The sequence below is a fragment of the Astatotilapia calliptera genome, chromosome 6 (genome assembly GCF_900246225.1).
Source record: "Astatotilapia calliptera chromosome 6, fAstCal1.2, whole genome shotgun sequence".
Lineage (NCBI taxonomy): Eukaryota > Metazoa > Chordata > Actinopteri > Cichliformes > Cichlidae > Astatotilapia > Astatotilapia calliptera.
The window spans coordinates 40,162,799-40,190,174 of NC_039307.1; the positions used below are offsets into that span (position 1 = coordinate 40,162,799).

General features: G+C 41.3%; 3 protein-coding genes across 3 annotated transcripts; 2 read left to right on the forward strand and 1 right to left on the reverse strand.

The window, feature by feature from the left end:
* Positions 1-5,455: 5,455 nt before the first annotated feature.
* Positions 5,456-7,429, forward strand: LOC113024797 (uncharacterized). The gene is made up of 2 exons (XM_026172138.1): positions 5,456-6,411; positions 7,017-7,429. Exons 1-2 carry the CDS (start codon positions 5,584-5,586, stop codon positions 7,341-7,343), a joined length of 1,155 nt encoding a protein of 384 aa, XP_026027923.1. The 5' UTR covers positions 5,456-5,583; the 3' UTR covers positions 7,344-7,429.
* A 317-nt stretch (positions 7,430-7,746) lies between these two features.
* LOC113024796 (uncharacterized) lies at positions 7,747-11,248 on the reverse strand. Its single transcript, XM_026172137.1, has 2 exons — positions 11,007-11,248; positions 7,747-10,323 (listed from the first exon to the last, which is right to left on the reverse strand). Exons 1-2 carry the CDS (start codon positions 11,160-11,162, stop codon positions 8,398-8,400), a joined length of 2,082 nt encoding a protein of 693 aa, XP_026027922.1. The 5' UTR covers positions 11,163-11,248; the 3' UTR covers positions 7,747-8,397.
* Positions 11,249-14,015: 2,767 nt separating this feature from the next.
* tmx2b (thioredoxin-related transmembrane protein 2b) lies at positions 14,016-23,854 on the forward strand. The gene is made up of 8 exons (XM_026172139.1): positions 14,016-14,335; positions 16,955-17,015; positions 18,013-18,126; positions 20,363-20,439; positions 20,539-20,645; positions 20,735-20,800; positions 20,876-21,005; positions 21,739-23,854. The coding sequence occupies exons 1-8, from the start codon at positions 14,147-14,149 to the stop codon at positions 21,916-21,918; spliced, it is 924 nt and encodes a 307-aa protein (XP_026027924.1). The 5' UTR covers positions 14,016-14,146; the 3' UTR covers positions 21,919-23,854.
* The last annotated feature ends 3,522 nt before the right edge of the window (positions 23,855-27,376 follow it).

A 27,376-nucleotide genomic window follows, 5' to 3' on the forward strand; every position in this document is an offset into this window, starting at 1 on the left:
TGTGTGTTTGATGGATTAGATTGAATATACAGCAACAAAGCCTAAGCTGAGTTACTGAGTTCTGCGGCCAACAACACAAACGGAAGGTTTGCAGAGACAGAGGGACTAACTAACGCTACAAAACAGGAGTGTTTACTGGGAAGATGCTTTCTACGTGATGCATGTATGGAACAAGTTCGGTCAGGACAGGGCTGCTTAAACCTACACGGTTGCACAAATCACACAACAGGTTATTAGCAAGAATATTATTGAAAGAGTTGATACATCATCATGCTTTATGTGGTAATATTTGGTATTTCTTTTTTCTCCATTTTTGTAAGGTTACCCTGAGGGTTCAGTTCAAGACTCTTATTTTGAAGACCAAGTGGTACGACTTCCTTTATACCCCCCTCTCCCTCCCACCTCTGTCGAGCTCAACACTTGGCACAGACAGGACGGAGCTGTGATTGGAGAAGATGGGGAGGCAGAGGCTAACCCCAACAGCTGATCTGAGGTCCGTCTGTGGCGGGAACACTTGCGCCTTACTGCAGGAAACCGATCCTGAACCAGCAGTTGAGCCGGAAGTGCAGCAATGACACACATTTTGAAATTAAAATAAATAAATGAACAAACCGATGAAGAAAGATAAACGAACAGATGAAATAAGTATTAAATAAAAACGAAACACAGCAGCTGCTGTAACATGACATTTATTTTGGAGGATCATTTCTCAGTTAAACATAAAAAACAACCCCCACCATATTCATAGGAGTGACGACCCCCCACGCCCCCCGGTCCTCTCTCTGTGTCCTACTGACATGTTTTTCCTGTTCACGTTGGCGGAAGTGATGAGGGAACTATCTGCACACCAGCTACTGCACCATCAAACAAACACATCATTACAGTGTAAATTCAGTGCTTGAAATACAGCTCATGTGTTTGATATAAGGCTGTGAAATAGGAATAAATAAAAAATAAATAATAATAAAAGATTTTTAAAAATAAAATAAGCAAAGGGTTAAAAATGATGTCAGCTACGAGGATGACATCATGGGTTTGGATTCACCAACAGAGGCAATGTTTCCCTCTTTCTATGACATGATGGAGTGAGCAGATATATTTGGAAAAAATAAAAAATAAATGTGGAAATAACTGTATTGGAAACAGGTGTGAATAGAAAATATCCACTGATTGTAATAATGTCACTATAACAGTTGTTAATTATTGAGCAGGTCATGGAAGAGATCTCAGAACCGCTAATCAACATCTGCATCGCATCAACAGGAAATGAGTCATGTTGTGCTGTAACTGCAGATACACATCACTAGAAATATGTTATTAGAAAAGTTCTGAGATAAACATAAATTACTCTCTGACAATCAATACAGATTCAGATCACACAGTTACACATCACCAGCATTAACTGACTCAATGAGATTACAGGTACAGTATGCATGAGTCTTTCTAGAGCAGGGGTCGGCAACATTCTGATGATGAGTGCATCTAAACTTTCCTCAGAGGTCAGTGTGCCATATGATTGCATTAGCAATAAATGTAATAATGCTCTATATCAACAGTTACACACTAGATAGAACCACTTTATAGGATTATATTTGTTCACAGATGTTGGCAGCTGTCAGCTACTTAGAAAAGGATCCTGGTGTTATTTGTCTCTCAGAAACAGTTCATAACTTCAACTCATTCATGTCCTAAAAGGTAAACCTGTTTCTCCATCACAGCTCTGATGGTTCAGTAAGGACATCTCCTGGTTTCATCTTCATGTTTCCCTCTCACCACATATCCAAACCGACATCATGACCAGCAGCTTTACAGCTGTGGCTCCAGCAAACATCAGCTGATACTAGAAATTAATATTAAATAAATTCTAACAACAGCTGATCAAGCTTAAACGTGCTGCTGTTGTTTAGCGCGACATCGCTGGTTTCCTCTTTCTGGTGCAAAGTGGGCGATAAACAAAGAAGAGAGAAAAGCAGATCAGCTGATCATTGATCAGTTTCATGATTGAAGTAGAAACAGGAGAGAAGAAGAGTCAGCTGTGCAGCGTAACGACAGAATAAATCCAGCTTTGTGTCTTTTTTCATTCTAGCTGAAGTCCGGGACAAACTGTTCCTTTTCAGCTCAACACGAAACGCGTAATATTTTCTCTGAATACGAGACGATTCTGTTTTTCACGGGACGGTTGGCAACTCTGCTAACTAACCTTATGAATAAAGTTCACTATCAGTAACATCATAGCACCCAACCAGCTGTATAGAAACTCCGTCATGCTAGCTAGTAGCAGTACGAGTTATTGTAACTGACAGTAAAAAGTCAGCACAGCTAAAATAAACTCCACCTGAACTTGGTTTATATCTGACCCAGAGAGACTGCAGGTCATAACTTCTTACCTGATGTTCAGTTCACCTGACACTCGGCCGCCTCAGGTCTCTCCTCCTGCCTCACCTTTCTCTCATCCACCTGTTGCCTCTGTGGAAGCTCCGCCACAGCCACCACCAAACAACTGAGTTATTTTTACACATCTGCCAGCATCTGGCCAATCCACCACCTCTCATTGTTTATACTGTTATAAAAAAACAAAAAAAAAAACAACCATCGGGCCACCCAGTCCAGCTATGGTCGTGCCATCAATTATCCTGGCACGCGTGCCTAGGGTTGCCGACCCCTGTTCTAGAGGGAGGGGTGAAATTATTGTTATTTAAGCGAAACACTGTGACAGGAAATGACAGGAAGTTGAGAGAATATTCCTCATTAAGCTTGGAAATTTCTTGTGATGTCCCCCAGGGGTGGTCTGTAATGGAGCCAATACTGTTCATTGTTTATATTATGTGATGGACCGAGTTGAAAAACAGGAGGAGTCCCAGGAATTATTAGAAAAATATAGTTTCCATTTATTTAACCCCCAAAAATTATATTTACAAGACTAATAAATGTTGAGCTCATAAAAGAGGTCAAAGAAACAAAACTGAACTCAGGCAAAGACTGCAACCTTAACAAACCAAATGACTGCCCAAACATACATAATTGACCTAAACATGAATGACATACAAGGGTATATATAATGGCTGATCAGACCATTGTGACACATGAGGGGTAACAAACAAAACACAATCATAAATCACAAACGATGCAGTACAATCTAGTTTGTTAATAAACTAAACACTAAAGAAGAAAATCAAAAACCCCATTAAACCCTAAACTCAAATATTTAATTAAATACAAATACTTTGTTTTTAAAGTAAAGAAAACACACATTCCCCCTTCAGCAGGAAGTGGTGGTGTGGTCCAATTATCTTCCTTTGTATTTAATGGTTTCAAACCCTGGCTACCATCTTCTGTCCAGCAACTCCCAGGGATGATGGCAGGTAAGAAATAAAAAGACAAAAGTTAGTCAGAAAGCAAAGAAATTTAGTATGAATACATAAGTAAACTAAATGTGCGCGCTTACAAATAGAACAGATGTATCCAAACCAATCAATGAAGTTATTGGCAACTAAAATGTAGTGATGGGCAGATGAAGCCCCATGAAGCACTGAAGCTTTTCATCCAATTGGTTCACCCCAACGCGAAGCTTCTTGAAGCTTCATTTGCTCTAGCAGGACACCTACTGGACGTAAAAATAATAGCTGGCATGAATTTGAAGAGTGTGGCATTTTGCACACAGCCTGTAAATGTCAACAACAAAAGGAGTGTGTAAAACATGTATATTGTAGTGATGGCAGTATACTGTGTATATTTATACTGGCAGTATGGGAAATGATTATTTGGAAATGCTTAAAATGGAAACGATCATTTCCTGTGAGGTGAGGTGTGGGTGGGGTGTGGACAGTAGTTGTGCTTTTGTAACGTTGAGGTATGGACAGCTACACACTGAGGCTTTGAGCCTCAGTCCTGCCTGTTCACATTTTATTCTGTAAAAACTAAATTTTCACTGCTTTTATGACCTTTTTAGTGGGGAGAACATAGCTAGGATTTAATGATTTAACAAATCTTTTGAATCCTTTGTCCTCCACAATGCTAAATGGCTGGGAGTCCTCGATCACCATGGTAACCAGGTCTTCATCTATTTGAGATTGTTCTCCTGAGGAAAGACAATAAAGATAAAGCACAAATATAAATATCACACACGTAACTTATAACAGTTGTATAATATTGTTATATCATTTAGTAACATTACTGCATCCTATATTATCATTGCATTTGATGGCTCACCTGGTCTTGCTCCACGATCGGTGTTCCCCTTATTCTCATGCAAAGCTCTGTAGTGCCTAAGCATGGATGAGGTGTTGTTGTTATATCCCAGCTCCCTGGCACATAGCAAACACTTCACCTTGTACAAAAGTACAGACAGCTCAACATAAATTGTATTGCACCATCAGTATCATGAAAATACATCTTCTGTAGAAATTTACATACCTTGTTGGGAGGAATAAGATCAAAATGTTCCCACACAGGGGAGGACATCCTCCTCTTCTTAGCTGGCTCCATTCTCTCCTGACTTTCTCTCCTCACTCTCATAAACCTCCAAACTGTCTCTAACTCTCACTAACAACTCTCCATCAAACACCCACATTTTGAATGTAGTCTGAGGGGTTTATATCGCTGTCAAAGTTCGAACCACTTCCTGAACCAGTCACGTGGTACAGCCGGGCAGCGAGGCTTCGGACGTCATCATTTTCAGCTCCTCCCATAAATGAAGCAAGCCTCGATACGCGCTTCGCGGAAACGCCCCCTCCATTACTCGACACACGTTTCGAAGCCTCGATACAGAACGTCACATCAGTGGTTCCCAAACTTTTTTTGCTGGGCCCCCCTTTGTTTCACAAGAAAAATGCCCCCCCCCCCCACAAAACAAAAAAACCTTCCTCCAACCACACGCCCATATTTTGCTCCATTGCTGTTTATTTCACACCTCAAACATTTAGTGAACAATTAAGCAAATACAAGTAATCTGCAGGAAGTAATAACATAAACTACTAACTCTGTCACGCTGCGTCCGCACCTACACGGGTGATTTTGAACACGCAGCTGTTTCGTCCACGTAAACGATATTTCGATTCACCGAAAACAGATTTTTTAAAACTCCTTTTTTTGCGTTTCCGTGTGGACGAGGAATACAGAGTTCGTCACGCAGCGTCAAAGGTATGTGCCTTTTTCCACGTCACGCTGTGGCCACGTTATTGTTTACATGAGATGAACTGCAGAATTACGGAAGCGTAGAGCTGCCACCCAGGCAAAAGAAAAATACAAGTGTATCACGTTATAACGTGAAAGGTTTATTGTTCTAACAAGATACTTTTCCTGTTTGTACAATATACTATCATGTTTGTACAATATACTTTTCACGTTTGAACAACATAATATCACGTTATTACAATATACATAATTATCACGTTCGTACAATATAATTATCACGTTCGTACAATATAATATTTATATTGTACGAACGTGATAATTATATTGTTTGAACAATAAAATTTTCACGTTATAACATATTTTATTGTTCGAGCATGATATATTGCCGTAAAGATACGGAAGTGTAAAACATAGTGAAGTGGGTGACAGTGCAGATCAGAGTGCGAGAAAATGGCTCGTTTATTGGAATTAATTAAGTTCTATTTTATGCTTGGATTGAGGCATGGGGAGATTTTGCTGTTATTGAGCAGTTTGGACAGTATTGTGATAAGCATGCGGACACTTAGAAGAAACCTAAAACGCATGGGACTGTACAGGAGAAAGAATGAGTCCGATCCGATTGAGGTGGCACGATTTCTTATTGATCAACTGGAGGGACATGGGAGGCTCCATGGATACAAACTACATCACCTGAACTGCATTCAGGCAGGTTATGTTGTCACGCAGAGTACTGTGAGACATTTACTGAAATATCTTGACCCTTACGGTGTTGAGCAACGACGCAGAAATCGCCTAATGCGACGCACGTATGTAAATCCTGGACCAAATTTCATGTGGCATGTTGACTCCTATGACAAACTGAAGCCTTTTGGAATCTGTATAAATGGAGCTATTGATGGGTTTTCGAGAGTTATGATTTGGCTTCATGCCTATTCAACAAACAATGATCCCAAAGTCATTGCTGGATATTTCATAGCAGAAGTTGAAAAGAGGATGGGAACACCTGCTAGGATTCGCTCTGATTTGGGAACAGAAAATGTCATAATGGCCGAGATGCAACGATTCTTGCGCTGGACTATGGATCCGAATGTCAGAAACTGTTTTATTACTGGATCCAGCAATCACAATCAGCGTATTGAAGGCTGGTGGGCCTTTCTGAGACGACATCATGCTCAGCACTGGATAAATCGTCTCCAGGAACTAAAAGACCATGATTGCTTTTCTGGATGTTTTTTGGACAAGCAGCTCATATTGTTTACGTGCCTGAACGTCATCGAGGTATGTAACCATGTTTATATTCTTTTAATGAGTCATTGTGTGTGTGTGTGTGTGTGTGTGTGTGTGTGTGTGTGTGTGTGTGTGTGTGTGTGTGTGTGTGTGTGTGTGTTAGAGAGAAAGAGAGACACGGAGAGAGAATAAAAAGTTTGCTTTAACACCTACCATGCACCATCCCTATTATCACTCCGTTGAGGATATGAAAAAAAATGCATATTTCACTGGCCAGAAACATAAAATCGCACTGTCTAAAACAATTCACGTTTAATAATTACTTAAAATTTTCCAAAGTATCACGTGTCTACCACTGTTATTCTTGTTGTTGAGTATTTTTGATAAACTCTGTTTTTCCGACTGTCATTGTGTGGTGCTTTTGATTGATTGATTGATTGACTGATTGATTGATTGTTTGATTGATTGATTGATTGATTGATTGATTGATTGATTGATTGATTGATTGATTGATTGATTGATCGTACTTTATTCATCCCGAGGGAAATTGGGTTAAGGTTGCCAGCCGTGCCAGCGCCGTTTTGGGTAACATGTTGAGCCAAGAGAAATGTGTTCTTTTACTGATATGAGATTTTTTAATTTTTAATATTTAATAGGAAGAGCTGCAGCAAGTTGCACATATGTGGAACACCCACATAATACGCAGAAGCAGAAATGCAGTTGCTCCAAGTGGACGTCCGATTCTCATGTACACCATCCCTCATCTCTTTGGAGGACAGGATCATCTGAAAGAGGTTTCTCGGGAGGCAGTGGATGCTTGTAAGCAAGAAGGCCAACAGAGAGGACCTTATACCTGTGATGAAACCGTTTTCAGCTTGTGTTGCCTTATAATGTCAGAGAACTTCTTACTTCCACCAAGCACAGCAGATGAATCCATTGAACTGTATCTCTTCCTGAGAGCCTATATACTGAAGGACTTATAAACCTAAATATAATTGGGCTTTGGGAATTTTTACGCATATATTTTTGGGTACAATGTTTTATTTGTGCAATAAACAATAGAAAAGACATTCATTATTATTTTGTTTGGATTTTCGGTTCAAGATAGTAGCAAGCAAGCATGTCTAAATATATTTAACCAAATCTGCGTACTCCAACCTTTTGGCATTTCCAATTATTTTTTAACTGAATTTCTACTATATCTGATTTCTGTTTTAAGACTGTCAAAAAACATTTTTTAAACTGCTGATCCTATACATTATCATTCATGAAATATTGTTTTCAATTTTACTGAACACATTGTGCAACTGCTATTCATCCACGAACAGTTTCTTGTAAACTGGTAAATGTACAAATTCTGCATTATTTAATAATTAACAAATAGTGTTAGATGTTAACCTCCCTTTTATTTGTGTTCAAGGAGAAGAAAACACGGACTCTTGATAAACACTACAAAACTTAACTTATGTGCCAATTTTCTGTCTTTTATTCCAGTCAACTATTGCATCAAACACATTGCCTTCCAAAGTTATTCCCTTAAAATATGTTCTAAACAAATGACTGGTGGAAAGGTAAAAAAATATACTTGAAAATAATTAATATTAAGTCTTTTGAATTATTACTAAACAAAACATCCCCTCTAGCAGACATCTTGTATCCTACAAAACTGCACCACAGACCTGTGGAAAAGGACCTTGACACATGATAAGAACTAATAATAAGCATAGTTCACCACTTGCTGCTAACCATATGAACTTATTAAACATAATTAGTTAACATTTAAACTAGTAAAACTTTTAAGTATGAAAATTTAAACTGAAATTTACATTTTTCATGGTGGAAACAAATTGATGTTATCCACAATTTTTGAAAATAAATTCAAATATGAAATAAAACACTTCCCTGAAATTTAAGCTCTTTCTTTTTTTATACAATGATGTGTTCCCTGTTTGTGGGTTTAACAAACTTTAGAGCTTCATAGCCAGTCATTGTTAGTGCAAACCTTTCATTCTTTGGTTTAAACATGATGGACTTTAATCAAGCTATGCTGAACTCATAAGAGCTTTTAGCAGCCAAAACATTGTTCAGTTCATTTCGTAGTTCTGGGTAGGACGTGTATGTCCATGGTAGTTCCAGAAGAGGGCCGCATGTGTGTGCCACAGGTCGTCGTGCCAGTCCATCCACAGGCGTGAACAGTACCTCAACCTTGTCAACACAGATGACATCTGACCCAGTAAGAAACCTGAACATCCTTCTGAGCCCTGTATCGTCAAGTCCTCTGATGTACTGGTGCAGAAATCTGAAGCTCTGCTTCTCTGCTTGAGTGGTGGGAGAGGCAGTAAGCAACTTCAAAAGCTTTCTCGTTGTTGGCTTTTTATCCTCATACATTTGTAGGACATCTTGTGGGCTTTGAAAAGCTTCTTTTAGGAAGTAGCTTGCAACTAAGGACATTTTCTCTGCGGCATATGCTGGTTTTTGGATTAATTGTTTGTGTGCGACTTTCAGAAGAAGGCCTTTTAAGTTCTCTTTGGTTGGAAGCACTGATACATCCAGGCGATCCATGAGATCCAGCACTTCATCCCTGTCTTCATCTGAAAGATCTTCTTTTAGTGCCCTTGTTATCAGATCCCTATCTGATTGACTTAGGTAAAAGAGAAGACTTTCAAACAGCAGATCATCTGATACTTGATTCTCACCGAAGATGAGTGCCACTGTGAAAACAGGAGCAAGGCGACAAGGGAAATATCCATGGTCTTGAAATCCCTTCAGTAAAATTCTACCCATGGATTTCCACTCTTCTTCCTGCCATTTAGGAGACAGTGATGGCACTCTGAACTCCTCTCCTTCAGCTGTGTTGTCCACAAACTCTGACCAAAATGCAGCATACACATCTCTTGATACGCCATCTGCGTCAGCTCCTTTTTCATCAATGTAGGTGTATTTTAGAGGGTGTATGAGGAGTGTTGGATCTTTGAACTGGCTGATCATCTCCTCCAGAATAGTAACCCTGTGAAGTTTGATGGTAACACAGACAACATCATATGATCCTGCAGAGCTTATTGCTTCATTGCTTATAGATGTTTCTGGACTACTGACTGCTGTGTTTGTTGGAGGAAGTGTAATGGATGTGATGACCAGATCATCTTCCTCAAACTGCAGGAATGGTTCATCTATTACAGTGTCATCAAGTTGACAAGGCAGAGGCTCTCCAAGGTAGGGTCCAATCATTACCTCAGATGTGTCTAATAATACATCTTCATCAGCATTCCTAGATTCTGATGATGAGATCACAACAGTGTGAGAAGCTTCTTCATCTCCTTGATGTGAGTCAGTCAGTTGTGTAACATTGTTTACATGTGTTTTCCCTCTATCATAAACTTCTTCATCATCTTCATCATTGGAAAATCTTCTTGTGCACAAGTAAAATCTCAACATTCCCATTTTAAGTGCTGAATAGAGTTCTCCAACTGTGACATCTTCATCAAATACGGCCTCTTCCTGATAGTCTAATATGTCATGACTGAACACTTCCCATCTTCCAAATTTGCTTTTTCCACTTGGAAAGAAAAGATCTTTAGCATACTGTAATATGTCAGCTTTTTTGGAGTCTTTGGGCACATCAAAGGTCCTTGTTCCTCCTCCTCTGCGCTTTCTCACTTGCTTACCTTCATGGATCCACCCTAACTCAATTTTTCGTGTCTTTTTCTCAGCCCATTTGTTGTTTTTTGCATATGTTCTTTTTCTCTTAGAAACAAATGCCTCCTCATGATCAGGTTTCTTCTCATTTTCATTGATTCCCATCTTTTCCTTCAATTTTTCGAGCAATGAGTTTTTTCTTGATTCCTTAGTACTTGCACCACTGTTTTCCAAGCAGAACCGTCTGGCAGCTATCCGGTCACCATATGTTGGGATGTAATCAGACAGGGTCTTGTCATCCATGAAATCAATCACTGTGGCATCAATCTGTAATAACAGGGATATTTATTACTATACAGAAGTACAAGGTATACCTGCTGCCACACCACATGAGGTACCTCACTAAAAAAATGTATGTAAATTTCACATGTGTTTTGATAATTGTCTGTTATTATTTTAGTGGCAGCCATCAATATTTAGCATTTATTCTTTTCCTCTCTCTATGGCAGCAACATTAATGAGATTCTCTAACATGTTATTAATAGAAATATTACAGTATATACAACGCCCACCTTTGAAAAAGTAAATTAGTATTCACGTATCTTTCAGTTGCACAGAGCACAAAGGGTTGAACTCACTGTTTTTTTTTAATTGAAGACAAATATCAATATAAACACAGTTTAATTCATTTGTTTTTAGATAAACAAGGAAACATTGTGCATCACATAATATAGCGATATATTTAAGAAACCTGGAATCTGCATACGGGTTAAGTAGTAACATGTGGTCATACAACGACCCAGTTTTATACAGCGGGTTAATTTGTTTTACATTTTCCATTCCATATTAAAGATCCACACCAATGCAGCCTACCGTTACGTCCTTACGCAGTCAAAGCGAGAGAAGCGAAAACCGCTGTGGTTGCTAACTTAGCAATATGTCACATTTTTAGACGCTGTAACTTCGTAAAAAGCGAGTTTTACAAGTTTCCCCCTCAAGAGTGCACTTACGTGTTCTTGTAGCATTCGTAAGAGACAGTCCTCAGGTACACCACGATTCCGAAGAAATCTCAGAAGTGGGCTATCAGTGTTTGTGTCCATGTTGAAAGCAGGGCATTCAAAGTTAAGTGCCAGTTCTGACGAGCGTGCACTCTCCACAACTACCATGGATTTGGGTTTCCGAATGCAACACGTTTTACGTTCTTACAATAAAAAATGTTATTGTAATGGTATTTTTTTTTACGTTTGTACAATATATGATCACGTTCGTACAATATAATTATCACGTTCGTACAATATAATATTTATATTGTACGAACGTGATAATTATATTGTACGAACGTGATAATTATGTATATTGTAATAACGTGATATTATGTTGTTCAAACGTGAAAAGTATATTGTACAAACATGATAGTATATTGTACAAACAGGAAAAGTATCTTGTTAGAACAATAAACCTTTCACGTTATAACGTGATACACTTGTATTTTTCTTTTGCCTGGGTGGCAGCTCTACGCTTCCGTAGCAGAATGGCAGATAGAGACTAAATACTGTTAATCTGACTATCTGCAGGTTTACACGCAGTTACTGTCCCTCCATTTACAAAGGCAGAGGCGTCACGATGTGATTATTTTACTGTATGTGTAATAATATTCAACATTGCTATCAATGCATTTTTCAAAAAATGCCTCTCTGTGCAAAATGGGTTTAAAAACACAAACAGCTGTGGGATCCTGTTTGTCTGTGATTTAAACAGCCCAGCGCTGCTCCTGAAGAAGGGGAACCTGCAGGGAGACCTACCTCAGCACCTGTGCAGGTGAAGCCAAAGGGCAGATGTGCTTCACCAGATTTTCTAGTCTTTGGCTCAGAATGAAGTTGGTTTGGAAACATATTCAGCGACGCTTCATCTCCTGCTTTGTGTTTGTGTGGGCGCCCCGTGCTAGCAGTGTCCAAGAGTTTTGTTTTTTCTTCCCCCCCTTTTCATACCGCGCCCCCCTGCAATGGCTCTGCGCCCCCCCAGGGAGGCAGGCCCCACACTTTGGGAAGGTCTGATATATATGATGATGTATAACTCGGTAAAAATCCACGATCATAGCACCAAAAATATGATCCTAATAATATGGCGGTGGACTAGCATGATGACAACGTTTTCAGGGCACGTGTGTGTGTGTGTGTGTGTGTGTGTGTGTGTGTGTGTGTGTGTGTGTGTGTGTGTGTGTGTGTAAGAACTTCTGTTCTTATGCTTTGAAAGTGTCAGAGTGTCATAAAACTTTTTTGACTATGTTATAATGTTGTTTTGCACGAGTCATCATGTATCTTTGATAAAATATTTACTCTTGTATTTGTGTTATTGGTTTTTACAAAAAAAATATTAGTCACATATCACACTGATAAACAGATGACTGAAAGAAATGTTTGATGGGAAAAGGAAACAGTGTTGTGCTGCTAAATTTTCAGCTTCCGACGTTTAAATAAGAAAATGTCAAGAGGAGACAAGCAGCCCGAGTCTGCACGTAAAACATTAAACTCCTCAGCAGTGATACTCGTTGTTATAGGTGCACTTATTCTTTGTCATCGTACTTTATTGTTCCAATGAAACAAGAATCTCATTTCAAAGTACATTTTTGGCCATCCTGTGATCTCGCTGTCTTAATATCTTACAGCTATTTCCAGGGGCAATAACCTTTATGTTAGATTGTGTTTTTAATCAGGCTGTGATCTTAAAGTCACTCTCACAGCACTGATTTTACAGTAATGCACAACAATTGTAATGTCACTGAAATTTCCAAACTGCCTTTTCTGCAGTAAGAGTTGTGTGATTGCACACGGGCCATGACAGGACTCCTTAGTATCTGTACAGCACAATCCAGTTTTATCTATATGTCACCAGATTGCAACAACAGCCACCTGGAGGTGAGACTGTTAGTCACACAAATGGTGGACAGAAAAGTATTTTCCAATTTGGAATAAATCCGATGACTTGATTAACATTTTTGATTTATTTATTAGTACACCTTTTTTTACGAGTCCTCTTATATCCATGACAAAGTGTGTACAGGCTTAACATTTGATGTCTGCATCAATTACTGACATAACATCAGCATATCAAGGAGTTTAGGACTTATCTGTTTGTCTAATACATTTGGAGAAATTGGGCTGTAACTTCACATATTGTGAAAGTTTCTTTTCCTTGTTTTTCTAGATGTTTCCCTTGAGGAGTCTCATTCATGGCTTTTAACCAGGAGCTCAGTGCAACATTTACTTTCACCTCATGTCAACATGTGATGGAGTGCCATACAAATCTTTCTGATGAGGTCTTTCAGGTCCTGGACATGATACAGTTTATCTGTTGAAGATGAAGTTTTTGAGGCCTGTCAATTCTTTCTCTTCTCTTTTTCTCCAGTTTCCTTCAAATATTTTAAGAACACAATGTCTATCTTTTTAAAAAAATATAGATTGAATAAAAGAAATCCTAACACATAACTGCAACAGGCTGTTAGTAACAAAATGCCTGAAGATGCTATTTCAAATCGGTTGTTTGTTTATTTCTCTTTCATGTGTAGACACATCATCGTGCCCAGGTCATTTATTTCTGAGTTGCGCATGCGTTGAGCCTGTGAGCGCTATCTACTGACGTAATAATGAGTACAGAACTTAGATAATTCACACAAAAACAAACAAACAAAAAAACTTAGATAATTCACAGCTGTAAACAAAAGAATCGCACGCGCACAAAAACGTGAAACACAATTTTTGCTCGTGCTCCATAAAACTGAACGTGCAGCATCTTCCAGCTTACACTTACACAGGACGTTAGTCCTGCCAGCTTCAAATTAAAAGGCGACATGAGTCATTTTAGGCCTAGAAACAGCGGCAGTGCGTTTAAATATCTATCGCACCGTTATTTTTTTTCCATTAAATGACTACAAAGATATACAAAAAGGTTGAATCCAAAAGTAACGATCCACAATATAAAATTCAATGCTTTTATTTTTAACATCTATGTCGGAAGCTGTGGTTCCGACCCCCTTCACGTTGCTCTGCTAGCGCAGAGCCATTTATACTAAGCTAACGGTTTAGCACTGCTGACCTCCGTCTTTGCGGGGTTTATTTCCCGGGTTAGTTGTTGTACGACAGTTAGCTTCAAGATGGCTTTGTTGACGCCATTATTCGCTTTTCTGTACCATCTACCGCAGGTGTACAAGTGGCTGCTGAAGCCATATTACGTAGCATCTCTCTTCATGTCTGTAGCATTTCTAGCTGTCCGCAAGACGCCCGGCATCTGTGACCGTCTGGCCACACAGCGAGAAGACGGCAACTCCTGCGACTTCGACTGGGTCCGTAGAAAAAGCCAGAAAGTCTGGTCGTTTTCCCGAATGTGTTAGCAGCTAGCCGGTCAGTGAATGCTGGACCAATGCACAGGCTGTGGTAACGAGGGCCAGATGACTTTAGCTGTCAGGCCAAACAGCGGCCAAAAAGCAACTCATTGATGTTCCTGGACTTGTTGACTAAGATACACAAGTGAAAATGATTCATTTGTAGTTTTCCGCTGTTGATTAATGTGTTTTATTGCTTACGGCATATCAATGAAGGTCTGTTAAAATACAAGAATGAACATGGGGTGTCAGTGTTACTGTGTTGGTCCTGAAGGTTGCAGGAGGGGAGGCAAAATCGGGGTATCACAGAATGAGGGTTGTTGTTGTAATAATAATAAAAGCCAAATGGAACCGAATTTAATGTCCCGTTAGAGCTCTTACAGTTTATATACACTCATGAATGTTGTGGTGAAGTTGTGCTTTTAATGGTTCTTTAAGCTGTTCTTTGGTGTACTGCATAGATCTCTAGTGACTTTAAAAAAAAAAAGAATATATGTGTCTTACAAAGTTGCACCCCAACCAGACACTTGGTTAATGAGCTTCTGGCATAATCTAGTCTGGATATTTGACCACTTTTCTTTACGAAACTGGAAGAGTTCATTTAAATTGGTTTGTTTCTTAGCCCAGGCATAGTCCACAAATTGGGGTCAGAGGTCAAACTTAACATTAGTCTGCAGAACCAGTTGTGATGTTCCTGGGTTCCTCATCCTGGTAGAACATCATATTGCTTCTAAGTTTCAACCATCTAGCCACTGATCTGAGGTGAAGTTGAAGAATTTGCATGTAGTCCTTCTCCTCTGTCTTCATTATTCCATCCACATTGTGCAGGGTACCAGTACCACTGGCAGCAACAGCCCTAGAGCGTGATGCTACTGCCGCCATGCCTGACAGTTGCTACGGTGTTCTTAGGTTTCCCTCAACTTGACTCCTCCAAACATGATTCTTGTTAATATAGCCAAAGAGCTCAATCTTCATCATGTCCGGGCACAAGACCTTTCTCAAGAAGCCTTCGGCTTGTCCAAATGGGAAGCTGCAAAATTGAGTGGAGCTTTCTGTGGAGAGGGTGAAGCCCCTCCACAGCAAAGACAGACACTGGTGTTCTAGCAGTTTCCAGGTCATGAGGCTTGAGCCCTGCTGGTTTCTGGACTGTTTCCTCTCGTTTGTGGGAGACAGATTGGTCTTCTTGTAGATGTAGACTGTGACTAGAGCAGGGCGATATGACCAAAAATATTTATCATGATATACATTTGAAAATTTGCGATAACGATATAACTGACGATATAATTGAGACGAGACAAAATACTTTACAACTCCTCAACTTTATTAGTGCAAAAACCATCAATGTATTTTCACTTAAACAAGCAGCTGTTTTTTATGTGCATTAAAGTTATATAAAAATGTAACAGTGCAAACTCCTCGCTGACAGTTTAACCAAAAGGCATTTCCAGTGGAAACTGGCCGACATATCCTCAGCATAACCATGTATAACATCCACAACACTTAAAAAGAGCTTATACACACACAATACGGTAACATTATGCTGAAGCACAGCACGTATCACTCCGCGAGGCTCCGCCTACGATAGCCGTAACGCTCCCACAATCCATCAAGCGGTGCGGCTTCGTAGCTTAGCAAAGTCGTACTGAAACATTTGACAGATTTTCGAGCGCCGTGCACATAAAATCGTTTCGAGGTCAGTAAACACGACCAGAGTTCATACATAAGGCACACGGGATTATAAGGGGCTCTGTCGACTTTCAGACAAAGCAAAGGATTGATTTTAAGTGCGCCGTATTTTCCAAACAACACGGTAATAACGACGGCCCGCTAGCATGCGCTACCAAAAATAGTGCTTTGTTGTGTATCTGACGGACGAAAGCTAAACCAGTGAAGCTGCAGCATTTTTACAAACCAGTTCAGGTTCATGGTTTCATTCAACGATCCACTTTCGCTCTTCTCATTCTGCGTCCCCGCCATGTGCATATGTAAACATGGGCACTGCGCATGCGCGTTTTACCCATATTCTATCGCCATGTTTCATTTTCCTATCGTTGCCCAACATTGCACCGGTATTACCGTGAACGGTACGATATAGCCCAGCCCTAGTGGTGACATATCTGAGTAACTTGTACTTGGGCACAACTGTTTGTACTGATGGTCTGGCCTCATGCAATCCTGTGTTTCACATCTATGAGAACAATGTGTCCAAATTGGAATTAGAAACAAGTGTTCATGCCTTTGTTTCCTCACAGTCTGACTGGTGTACATCACTGTAAATGACTTATTTGGCAGATGTGGTGCTTTATTTGCAGTTGCTGTTTTGACAGAAGAGATACAGCACCTGTGCAAGTATCAGAACAGGGCTTTAAAATCTGTTCAGAGCTAAAATGAAAATCATCTTAGTGTTCTCTCTGCTCATCTCACAGTTTTGTTTGTTTCTGAAATCAGCTGAGTAACAAAGGTGTAAACAACAACCAGTCAAATGGGAAAAGCTGTGTTAGCAAATCGTGTCAGAGCTGTAGAGGCTGTGCGAGTGGAGCAGAGACGGCAGAGTAACAAAGGCCATGTTTGTGTTCTCAGAGAGAGGTGGAGATCCTCATGTTCCTCAGTGCCATCGTGATGATGAAGAACCGCCGGGCGAGTGAGTAAATGTCTTTTTCATAGTGTGGATGAGTTGTGTGCTATCCAGCGCTCTGTGATGTTCTCTGTCAGGAGGCTTTTAAATTGGCTGTTCAGTGAATTCCTCAAGATTCAGCCCATTACAGAGCTCTGTTTCACATTTAGTAGTGAATTTGAAAGATGTTGCATCACCGCGTTCATCAGGGCTGTGCGATATGACCACAATCTCATATCCCATCGCCCCGATAACGATATAAATCACAAACATTTAACATTTTCTGTAAGTTCTGTGAATCTCGGGCAGCTTGACTTGCAGGAAGTGTTTCCAGCTGGGCGTCCTGTAGCTGGAGTCGAGTGTTTTAATCGATGCATGAAACGATACATTTTTAGTCATAAGTTGTAACGGCGCCATTTTCTTTGTATTTATTACACGGCGTGCTGCGGGGAAAAGCCTAGGGCTGTTCGATGTAACGATATATATCGGATGACGATATAAAAACATCTGTCGTTTCATTTTACGCTGTCATTTGTTTCATGCTGTCGCAAAATAAACTGTTTACAGCAATATTTGTTCATGGTTCTGATGTCCCTGTAGTTATTATTAATTTCTTCAAGTTCTCTCTTTCTCTTATATTTAATATAACCACACTACGGACGGACAAGCGCCTGTTTTTATGCGTTGTCGTTAGCAACAACGACGGTAACAGCATCGTGTGTCCGCTTGTTTATGTTCCACATAAACCTTTCACAATAAAGCTCAAGATCCTGTTGAGACTTTTCAAAATAAACTGAATGACGTGAAACAGTATGCAGAGTGTTTACGGATGAGAAGCAAAAAGAGCCGCCAGGTGCTAAAAAATAAACCTCAGACTCAAACGTTTTATATCGTCATCCGATATATATCGTTATATCGAACAGCCCAAGTGTTCATCATTGATTAGGGCTGTTTATTATCTGCTGCTAATCTGTTTTAAAGCATTGACTAAAACATGAAAGTGTCTCTGTGTTGTTTGTGTCAGTAACTGTGGAGCAACATGTGGGCAACATCATCCTGTTCAGCAAAGTGGCCAATGTGATCCTGTTCTTCAGACTGGACATCAGGATGGGGCTGCTCTACCTGACGCTCTGCATAGGTCTGTCAGCTCATTGTTTAGACAGTAGCACCTCACAGAAACCGTCTGGTCCCACAGGATCACTGAGACTGTTGGTGGGGAGAACTCCACGTTAACAGGAAGAACAGGGCCAAACAAACTACAGGAGAGAGAAGGCTAAAGACCATTTGTTCATCCCGCAAAGGAGTTTGTTACCGCAGTAGGATAAAAAAAACAGTACAAGTGCCACGGGCCTTAGAGAGTGCAAACATGTATATATGCAACAGTAAGCAAGCAATTTCTTTATATAGCACTTTCAGAACAACTCCCCAGCTGAACACTAAGTGCTGTACACCTGACATGCCAGAAATGATATTTTCAGTAAGTTAAAAAAATATATATAAAAGGATAAAAATATAAAAATAAGATGATAATTAAAATGATATTTAAATGAATAAAATTAGCACAAATAGCAAAAAGTAAAATAATATAAAATGAGAATTAGAATTACATTTAAAACAATAAAATCATTTTTACTCCTTGTCATGAGCCAAGGAGTAAAAATGGGTTTTAAGACGCGTTTTAAAAGTGGACAGTGAAGGGGCCTCTCTAATGTGCTGCAGAGAAGGCCCCGCCCCCTCTGAGCTTCCTCTTGGACCTGGGTACCTCCAGGAGCAGCTTGTCAGCTGACCTGAGAAACCTGGGGGGGAGTAAGGATGCAGAAGCTCAGAGAGGTAAGGTGGGGCAAGACCGTTTAACCATTTGAAAACAGAGTTTTAAAATGAACTCTAAGATATACAGGCAGCCAATGGAGTGAGGCGAGGATGGGAGTCATGTGCTCTCTTTTACCAGTTCAGCTGCAGATGAGAGAGAAGACGCCGACTAACTCCACAATACAGCACATTACAGTAATGCATTACTGTTTCAAAATGCGGCCTGGATAAAATAGTCTTACCTTTGCCAAACACCTTAAATGATAAAAACTGGACTTGACAGGTTTAAAGTACTCTGCCAGGGGTCAATAGTGGAGGGTTCACAAGGTCCACTGGGACCAAACACAATCACCTCTCTTTTGCTTGAATTACATCTTAGAAAGTTTAGGAACATCCAAGATTTGATAAAGTGGTTTAATAGAGAAGGCATCGTTCTGCTTCAGAGGCAGATAAATCTGACAGTCGTCAGCATAGCAGTGGAAGGATAATCCGTGCCTTCTGAGGATGGTTCCCAGGGGCTGTAAATATAATGAAAAAAGCAGAGGCCCTAAAATTGAGCCCTGTGGGACCCCAAGCTGAAGAGCGGCAGAGAAGGACTCAACCTTAAAAAGTTAACACTAAAAGTTCTGTCACAAAGATAGATGTCATTTCAAGGCAGTACCACGAATGCCTGCAAGATGGTGAAGCGAGACAGCAAAATGTTGTGGTCTACAGTGTCAAAGGCAGCTGTTAGGTCAAGGAGGACAAGAACAACATGATTACCAGAGGATATCAGTAAAAACCTTTAAGAGTGCTGACTCCGTGCTATGAAAGTTTTTAAAACCTGACTGGAAGACTAAGAAACCGTTCTCATTTAAAAATCCATCAGTTGGCAGTGTACAATTTTCTCTAAGATTTTAGACATAAAAGACAACTTGGAGAGAGGCCTGAAGTTAGCCAACACAGTGTGGTCCAGGGCAGGTTTCTTAAGCAGGGGTTGTACTGATGCATGCTTGAAATGAGCAGGGACTACACCACATCTGCTGTATATAACAGTGAGAACAGCCTGACCTATGCTAGGAAACATCTCCTGAAAAAGCTGTGGTGGGACAGGATCATTTGGAGAACCGGAGGGCCTCAGGTGGCCGACCACATCCTCCAAAGAAGAAAGAGTCACAGGCTCAAACTGGTTAAAACAGCAGAGCAAGGGATCGAGACAGAGGGGTCGGAGTTTGAACGTCATCTACTTGTCCAGTTGTCCATTCTAAGATTGTGATGAATTAACGGATCAAAGGCCTTTAGAGTTGTCATGAGTTGATGTTTAGTGTGCTACGATCAGTCATAGAAATCTGAAACGAGAAGCTGGAAGTGAGTTACACTGAAAACTGGAGATATAAGAAAATAAGGTGTGTTTCATTGGATGCTTAGTGGGCTGACGTTCCCTCAGACAAGGGAAATAATATGTTAACATACAAAGACACAGTAAGTTCACTAATATGTGAGATCCTGCTGAGAGCAGTTCACTGGAGTCAGCTGAAAAAGCAGCAGACTGAGTGTGAGATGCTGTGATCTTCTGTGTGTTTCAGTGTTTTTGATGACCTGTAAGCCTCCTCTGTACATGGGACCCGAGTACATCAAATACTTCAGTGACAAAACTATTGATGTGAGTACAAGTGGAAGAGTTGGTGGTAGAGGTTTGGTTGTTGGTGAAACACACTTACGTCCAGTTGTTTTAAAGTGTGTGTTTACCGTGTGTGCGCAGGATGAACTGGCGAGAGACGGCCGTGTGACGTGGATCGTCGAGTTTTTTGCCAACTGGTCTCCAGAGTGCCAGTCCTTCGCTTCTGTGTACGCTGATCTCTCTCTCAAGTAAGGCTGAGACCGTCCTCTGGTGAAATCGTGGCGTGTCTTCATCTGCGTTCAGGAGTAACTTCAGTGCCTTCTGTTCTGTGGAATAGGTATAACTGTGCTGGCCTAAAGTTTGGCAAAGTGGACATTGGACGCTATGGAGAGGTTTCCAAAAAGTAAGACCCTTTTAAATCAGTTTTCTCGGTGACGTTTGGCTCCCCACATACATATGAGCACTCCCTGTTCTGCAGGTACAAGGTGTCAGCATCTCCACTCTCCAAGCAGCTTCCATCATTGGTGCTGTTCCAAGGAGGGAAGGAAGTTATGCGGCGCCCTCAGGTGGACAAGAAGGGCAGGGCTGTGTCATGGAGCTTCACTGAGGTGAGACTGCTGCTGCTGGTGTGCTAAAGGTGAACACCTGTAATATCAAAGATGTTCTTTTTCTCAGTAACACCTGGACTTGGTCGCATGGCACTGTGGCCTCCTGTTTGTCCGTTAAAACGTGGTCAGTGGAGCGAACGACGTGCGAAGTAATCTAAAAAAGAGAAAACAAGTTCGCAGTGCGTCGTCTGACCCTGGGGTCACCGTTTGTTCCATCAGTGTGCGATTGTTACACAGAATCCTATTTACATTTACTCCAATTATAGAAAATAAGGAAATATCTGAAATGCTGAAGGTAAGCGGTGTTAATCAGAACATTTATGTTTTACAAATATTTACATCTGTGCATGAGAAAGTAACTTTGTATCTTCTTCTTTGCAGGGTTGACATGGGATAAGAAACATGTTTCTTTAAAAACTTCAGACTGAAATTAAAAATTGAGTTGTTGTAATTATCTTCAATAAGTGACAGAAGCCCAATATTAACACAGTCCTCTGTGAGTAAGCACCTGGCCACAGTGGAGAGGAAAAACTCCCCTTTAACAGGAAGATCCCTTCATTCTAACCAGGGTCAGGCTTGACTGGTTGGGCTGAGGGGAAAGGCAGAGCTTAGGCAGAGCTGTGAGCTCCAGAAACTTGCACACCAGTTATAGTGTCAGCTGTTCCCCTCCTGATCCATATACTTGACACTTAGAGTCTTTATATTTAAGACTTTGCATGCTTGTTTCCATCAGGAGAACATCATCCGAGAGTTCAACCTGAACGAACTCTACCAGAAGTCCAAGAAGCTCAGCAAGACCAGAGGAGACAAGGTCAGCCAATCCCAGTTCCCCCCAGTGCCCGAGGAGGAGGAGCCAGAGCAGCAGGGAGTTGAAGCCCAGGGGGTGGAGTCTGAATCCAAGAAGGACAAATAGGACCATTTGTATTACTCACACTGGACTTGTTAATGGAATCTGTGGGTCCACTGTGGGTCAGCTAGCTCCTCCTCCACCTTTGTCTTCATGCTCCTCTTCAGAGTGTTCTGTTTACTTGTGAATCAGGCCCCGCCCCTTTCCCTGAATGTCCCTAATATGTAATTTAGCAGAGTATCAAAGCAAACTGCAGTAAACCATCCCAGTTGTGTGAAGAGGACCTGAGGTCACTCTTTGGTGGAGGAGCTTGGCTGGTGGGGGCTGATGATGGAGACGTCCAACACAGGAGCAGAACATGTTTTATGCTACTAATGACTTATTTTAATCTTTAATAATTTAAATGCAGTTAGTTAGTTACTGATGTGGACCATTTAGCAGCTTCGTCACACACATTCCATCAGCTTCTGTCGTGTTTTCTTCTTTGAGTGTTTTTACCTGCTGACCGTGACTGTGTGCAGCTCCCAGTCAGCTGTTTCTTTCTTTGGACACACCTTACAGGCCCTGACTGGCAGCACTTAGTAGTCAGGTTGATTTAAAGTAGCGGTGATTCAGTGATCCTACGCTTCCCCCCAGTTTCTCACCTGGTCTCCAGTCTGCTGTGTATGACCCGTGTTCTGCAGTTGCCTTTAACAGATGGTGTAAAACACGTTCAGGTGTAACTCCCTACCTGACGAGCCCACCTTTGTTTTTAGTTTGACTTCATAAAACTCTAAATGCAAAGGACTTTTTTCTTAAACTTGACTACATGCATGTGCAAGTTTACATTTTAATCTAATAGACTAAATAATACATCAAATAATTGCTGGCTTGGGATCAGTGAAGCAGTTCCAGGCTTCTCGGCTGTGCTTGGTTCCTGCTCGTGCAGAAACCTGAAAATGAGGCATTGAATCTGTGTGAACTGCAGTAACCCCCTAAGAACCATGCAGCAGTGTGGCAGCACTGTTTGCTGCTCCAACGCCAGGACACGGGGCGGTGCACACGAACACAGCTCACTGCAGATGCTGACCTGAGCAGTGAGCTGCTGTAGACTATAAGTAGCTGATGATTCAACCACTGTAAAGAAAGTAGCAGTGAGTCAGGCCGAAGTTTGGGGTTCGTTCAACAGGAGTTTCATTTCTTTCTTCCTTCTTCATTGTGGTATTTGTGTGTAGTTGCCATTGAATGTAGGTTTCTAAACCCTGCTGTGTTTTATCCACCCATCATTTTGCTTTCAAACAGAGAAGGCTTCGGTTTCTGCCTTAACGTGTAATTGATGACTTAAACATTCTGATAAATGATAAAGAGCCATGTGATACATTTTCTTTTCTAAAAAAAAGTATATCTAATAACAACAATCCAATAATTGGGATGCTCCATGGAGGGGGAGTCACTGTTTGGTCAGTCTCATCCATGAGGAAACTGGATTATATCCATCTTGTCCACAAACTTCATATCTACAGGTCCCAGCCGGGGTGTTGAGCCCCGGGTTGAGAAACTGCACACAGTGACTAACAGAGTGTGTATGATGGAAACACAGCTGGTGGATCCAGGAGCCTCTGCGCTCCTCACCCAGATGATGGCAGATGTGTCCTGCACATTGATTGGCTGACCCCTGGACTCCATGGAGATAAAACGAGCGTGTTTCCACAGCCTGAGGATCATCTGGGTCACTGGCATCGCTGCATTCATGTCTTTGTTACAAACCTTTTGAATATTGATGATCAGAACTGTTATTTGTTACATAGTGAACCAATTTTCTGACACGTTTTTCCTTTTTTACATTCAGTAAGCACACTGTAGTTTTACAGATGTTTGTTCCTGATTTAACCTGTTGTTACAAAACCGGTTTGGTTTATTATTCATGTTGACCATGTCTAACCTCTGTGGCGTGTTACATTTCATTCAGAAAAGTCTGGCCTGTTTGCTGTTCATGCAGTAAAGACAACATGAAGCGCTGTGATGCTGTCGTCCTCCTTCCTTTTAGCTCAGACTTTGGTCACCACCCTCACAGTGACATGTGACGACTCTGTGCCAGGGTCTTTGTGTAGCCCAATTATCTGCAGATGTTTCATCTGTGGTGAAATGACTATAGCCAGCTAAGCTTGTAGAAGATGAATGAGCTAAACCAATTAACTATGTCCATTAGAAAGACTCATATTGAACTTTTTCAGCTAGTTTGGGCCGAGTTGCCGTCTTTTTGATTTTATAAGTTCCCTGGATTTAAAAAATCTGTTCACAAACCGCGCTTGTTGCAGGTATACATACATATTCTCTTGCAAAGATATAAAGGTTTGGATATACAATGTGTCATTCCTAACGATTAGCTAGTGGATCATGTTTTAGTGGGGTGACCTCTACAGCAGCGGTCCCCAGGCCTCGGACCGGCACCGGTCCGTGAGTCGTTTGGTACCGGGCCGCGAGAGTTGAGGCTCAGGTGTGAAATGTCTGGTTTTCAGGGTTTTTATCGGTTTTCAGTGTTATTTTGTTATCGTTTTTATCGTTAACTCGGTTTTCCTGGGTCTTTTACGTGTGTTATGAGTAAATCTTTTTGTCGGTACTGGTTTTATTTTGTTGTATTTATCCGCGACACCTTGAAGGCCGGTCCGTGGAAATATTGTCGGGCATAAACCGGTCCGTGGTGCAAAAAAGTTTGGGGACCGCTGCTCTACAGTGTGGGCGACGTCAGGCGAGGGCAATCTCTAATGGGGCAAAATGAGAAAGGACAGTTTTGGAGGGCTGCACAATAAGCTGAAGTTAATTCTGCTGAAATTCTGGTTAGAGTAGATTTTAGAATTGATCAATGAAAATGTACGCCATGCCTTCAAATGATGTTACCACATTTATTGTTCAAGGCTAAAACCTGTGAGGCAGCTTTCTGTCATTTCTTCAAAGCTCTTTGAATGGCGATCTTCTGTTCTTTGTCAAGCTGATCCCACACTGCTTAATGTCCAGGTCCTGCTGTAATGTGTGTTTTTCTATTCAGATATACTTTTGTGTTTGGGATCATTATGCTGCAAAAGCAAACTCATACCAATCAGATGCTTTCTAGGTGGGACTGCATAATGGATCAAATCTGATGGTACTTGTCCTGTGTTCAGAATAAATCCAGTTTCAACATTACTGACTTGAATGCAACACATCTTTGGTTCAAACTGCTGACAGTTGGCTGACCAAACCCAGCTTCCAGGAGCAGAGAGCAGTTTTGTTTTTGCTTCCAAGACAGCAAATGAAGCGTCACCATGTAGATAAAAACGTCAGACGTGTTCACACAGTTACTGCTCATCTGCTACTTCCTTTGGTCACCTCCTTCCCTCTATCAGGCCACACTGTTGGATTTGATAAAGGAGGATGTCACTGCTCATACTTTAAAAACCTGGGTTCGCTCAAAACCTGACCTGATTGTGACCCACACCTGTTTTCACACCTCGGCTCATGTGATGAGGCAGAGGAGGATCAATAGGGGGTCCATGACCCTCTTGGGGACACTCCCACCAATTACTCTTAGTGCTGAAGAAGCTTCTTGGATGAAACTTGGTCAGGGACACTTAAAAAAACGCTTTCCTTTCCCAGCTCATTGTAGTCCAATGAGCTGGATGACTGAGAACCTTCTCAGAATTCAGGTATGAAAGTTCTTGGTCTCAGTGATGAACTCGCAGTGATCCATGTTCACCTGTTTGTTCTGCAACTTTAACGTTCTGGTATGAGAGCAGCTCACTAACCTCATTTCCTACGTACAGTAGCTAACAGCTCCAATGAAGCACCTGCAGAAAACACCAACTATCACTGGGATGTACAGTGGGGCAAAAAAGTATTTAGTCAGCCACCGATTGTGCAAGTTCCCCCACTTAAAATGATGACAGAGGTCAGTAATTTGCACCACAGGTACACTTCAACTGTGAGAGACAGAATGTGAAAAAAAAAATCCATGAATCCACATGGTAGGATTTGTAAAGAATTTATTCGTAAATCAGGGTGGAAAATAAGTATTTGGTCACCTCAAACAAGGAAAATCTCTGGCTCTCACAGACCTGTAACGTCTTCTGTAAGAAGCTTTTCTGTCCCCCACTCGTTACCTGTATGAATGGCACCTGTTTGAACTCATCATCTGTATAAAAGACACCTGTCCACAGCCTCAAACAGTCAGACTCCAAACTCCGCCATGGCCAAGACCAAAGAGCTTTCGAAGGACACCAGGAAAAGTATTGTAGACCTGCACCAGACTGGGAAGAGTGAATCTACAATAGGCAAGCAGCTTGGTGTGAAAAAATCAACTGTGGGAGCAATCATCAGAAAATGGAAGACATACAAGACCACTGATAATCTCCCTCGATCTGGGGCTCCACGCAAGATCTCATCCCGTGGGGTCAAAATGATCATGAGAACGGTGAGCAAAGATCCCAGAACCACACGGGGGGACCTGGTGAATGACCTGCAGAGAGCTGGGACCAAAGTAACAAAGGTCACCATCAGTAACACACTACAACGGCAGGGAATCAAATCCCGCAGTGCCAGACGTGTTCCGCTGCTGAAGCCAGTGCATGTCCAGGCCCGTCTGAAGTTTGCCAGAGAGCACATGGATGATACAGCAGAGGATTGGGAGAATGTCATGTGGTCAGATGAAACCAAAGTAGAACTTTTTGGTATAAACTCAACTCGTCGTGTTTGGAGGAAGAAGAATACTGAGTTGCATCCCAAGAACACCATACCTACTGTGAAGCATGGGGGTGGAAACATCATGCTATGGGGCTGTTTTTCTGCCAAGGGGACAGGACGACTGATCCGTGTTAAGGACAGAATGAATGGGGCCATGTATCGTGAGATTTTGAGCCAAAACCTCCTTCCATCAGTGAGAACTTTGAAGATGAAACGAGGCTGGGTCTTCCAACATGACAATGATCCAAAACACACCGCCCGGGCAACAAAGGAGTGGCTCCGTAAGAAGCATTTGAAAGTCCTGGAGTGGCCTAGCCAGTCTCCAGACCTCAACCCCATAGAAAATCTGTGGCGGGAGTTGAAAGTCCGTGTTGTTCGGCGACAGCCCCAAAACATCACTGCTCTCGAGAAGATCTGCATGGAGGAATGGGCCAAAATACCAGCTACTGTGTGCAAACCTGGTAAAGACCTATAGTAAACGTTTGACCTCTGTTATTGCCAACAAAGGTTATGTTACAAAGTATTGAGTTGTATTTTTGTTATTGACCAAATACTTATTTTCCACCCTGATTTACAAATAAATTCTTTACAAATCCTACCATGTGGATTCATGGATTTTTCTTTCACATTCTGTCTCTCACAGTTGAAGTGTACCTCTGGTGCAAATTACTGACCTGTGTCATCATTTTAGGTGGGGGAACTTGCACAATCGGTGGCTGACTAAATACTTTTTTGCCCCACTGTAATTCACAGAGGTGGGAACTGGTATTTTGAAGTATTTGTACTTAATTACAACAGAGTGTGCATGATGAAAACACAGCTGGTGGAT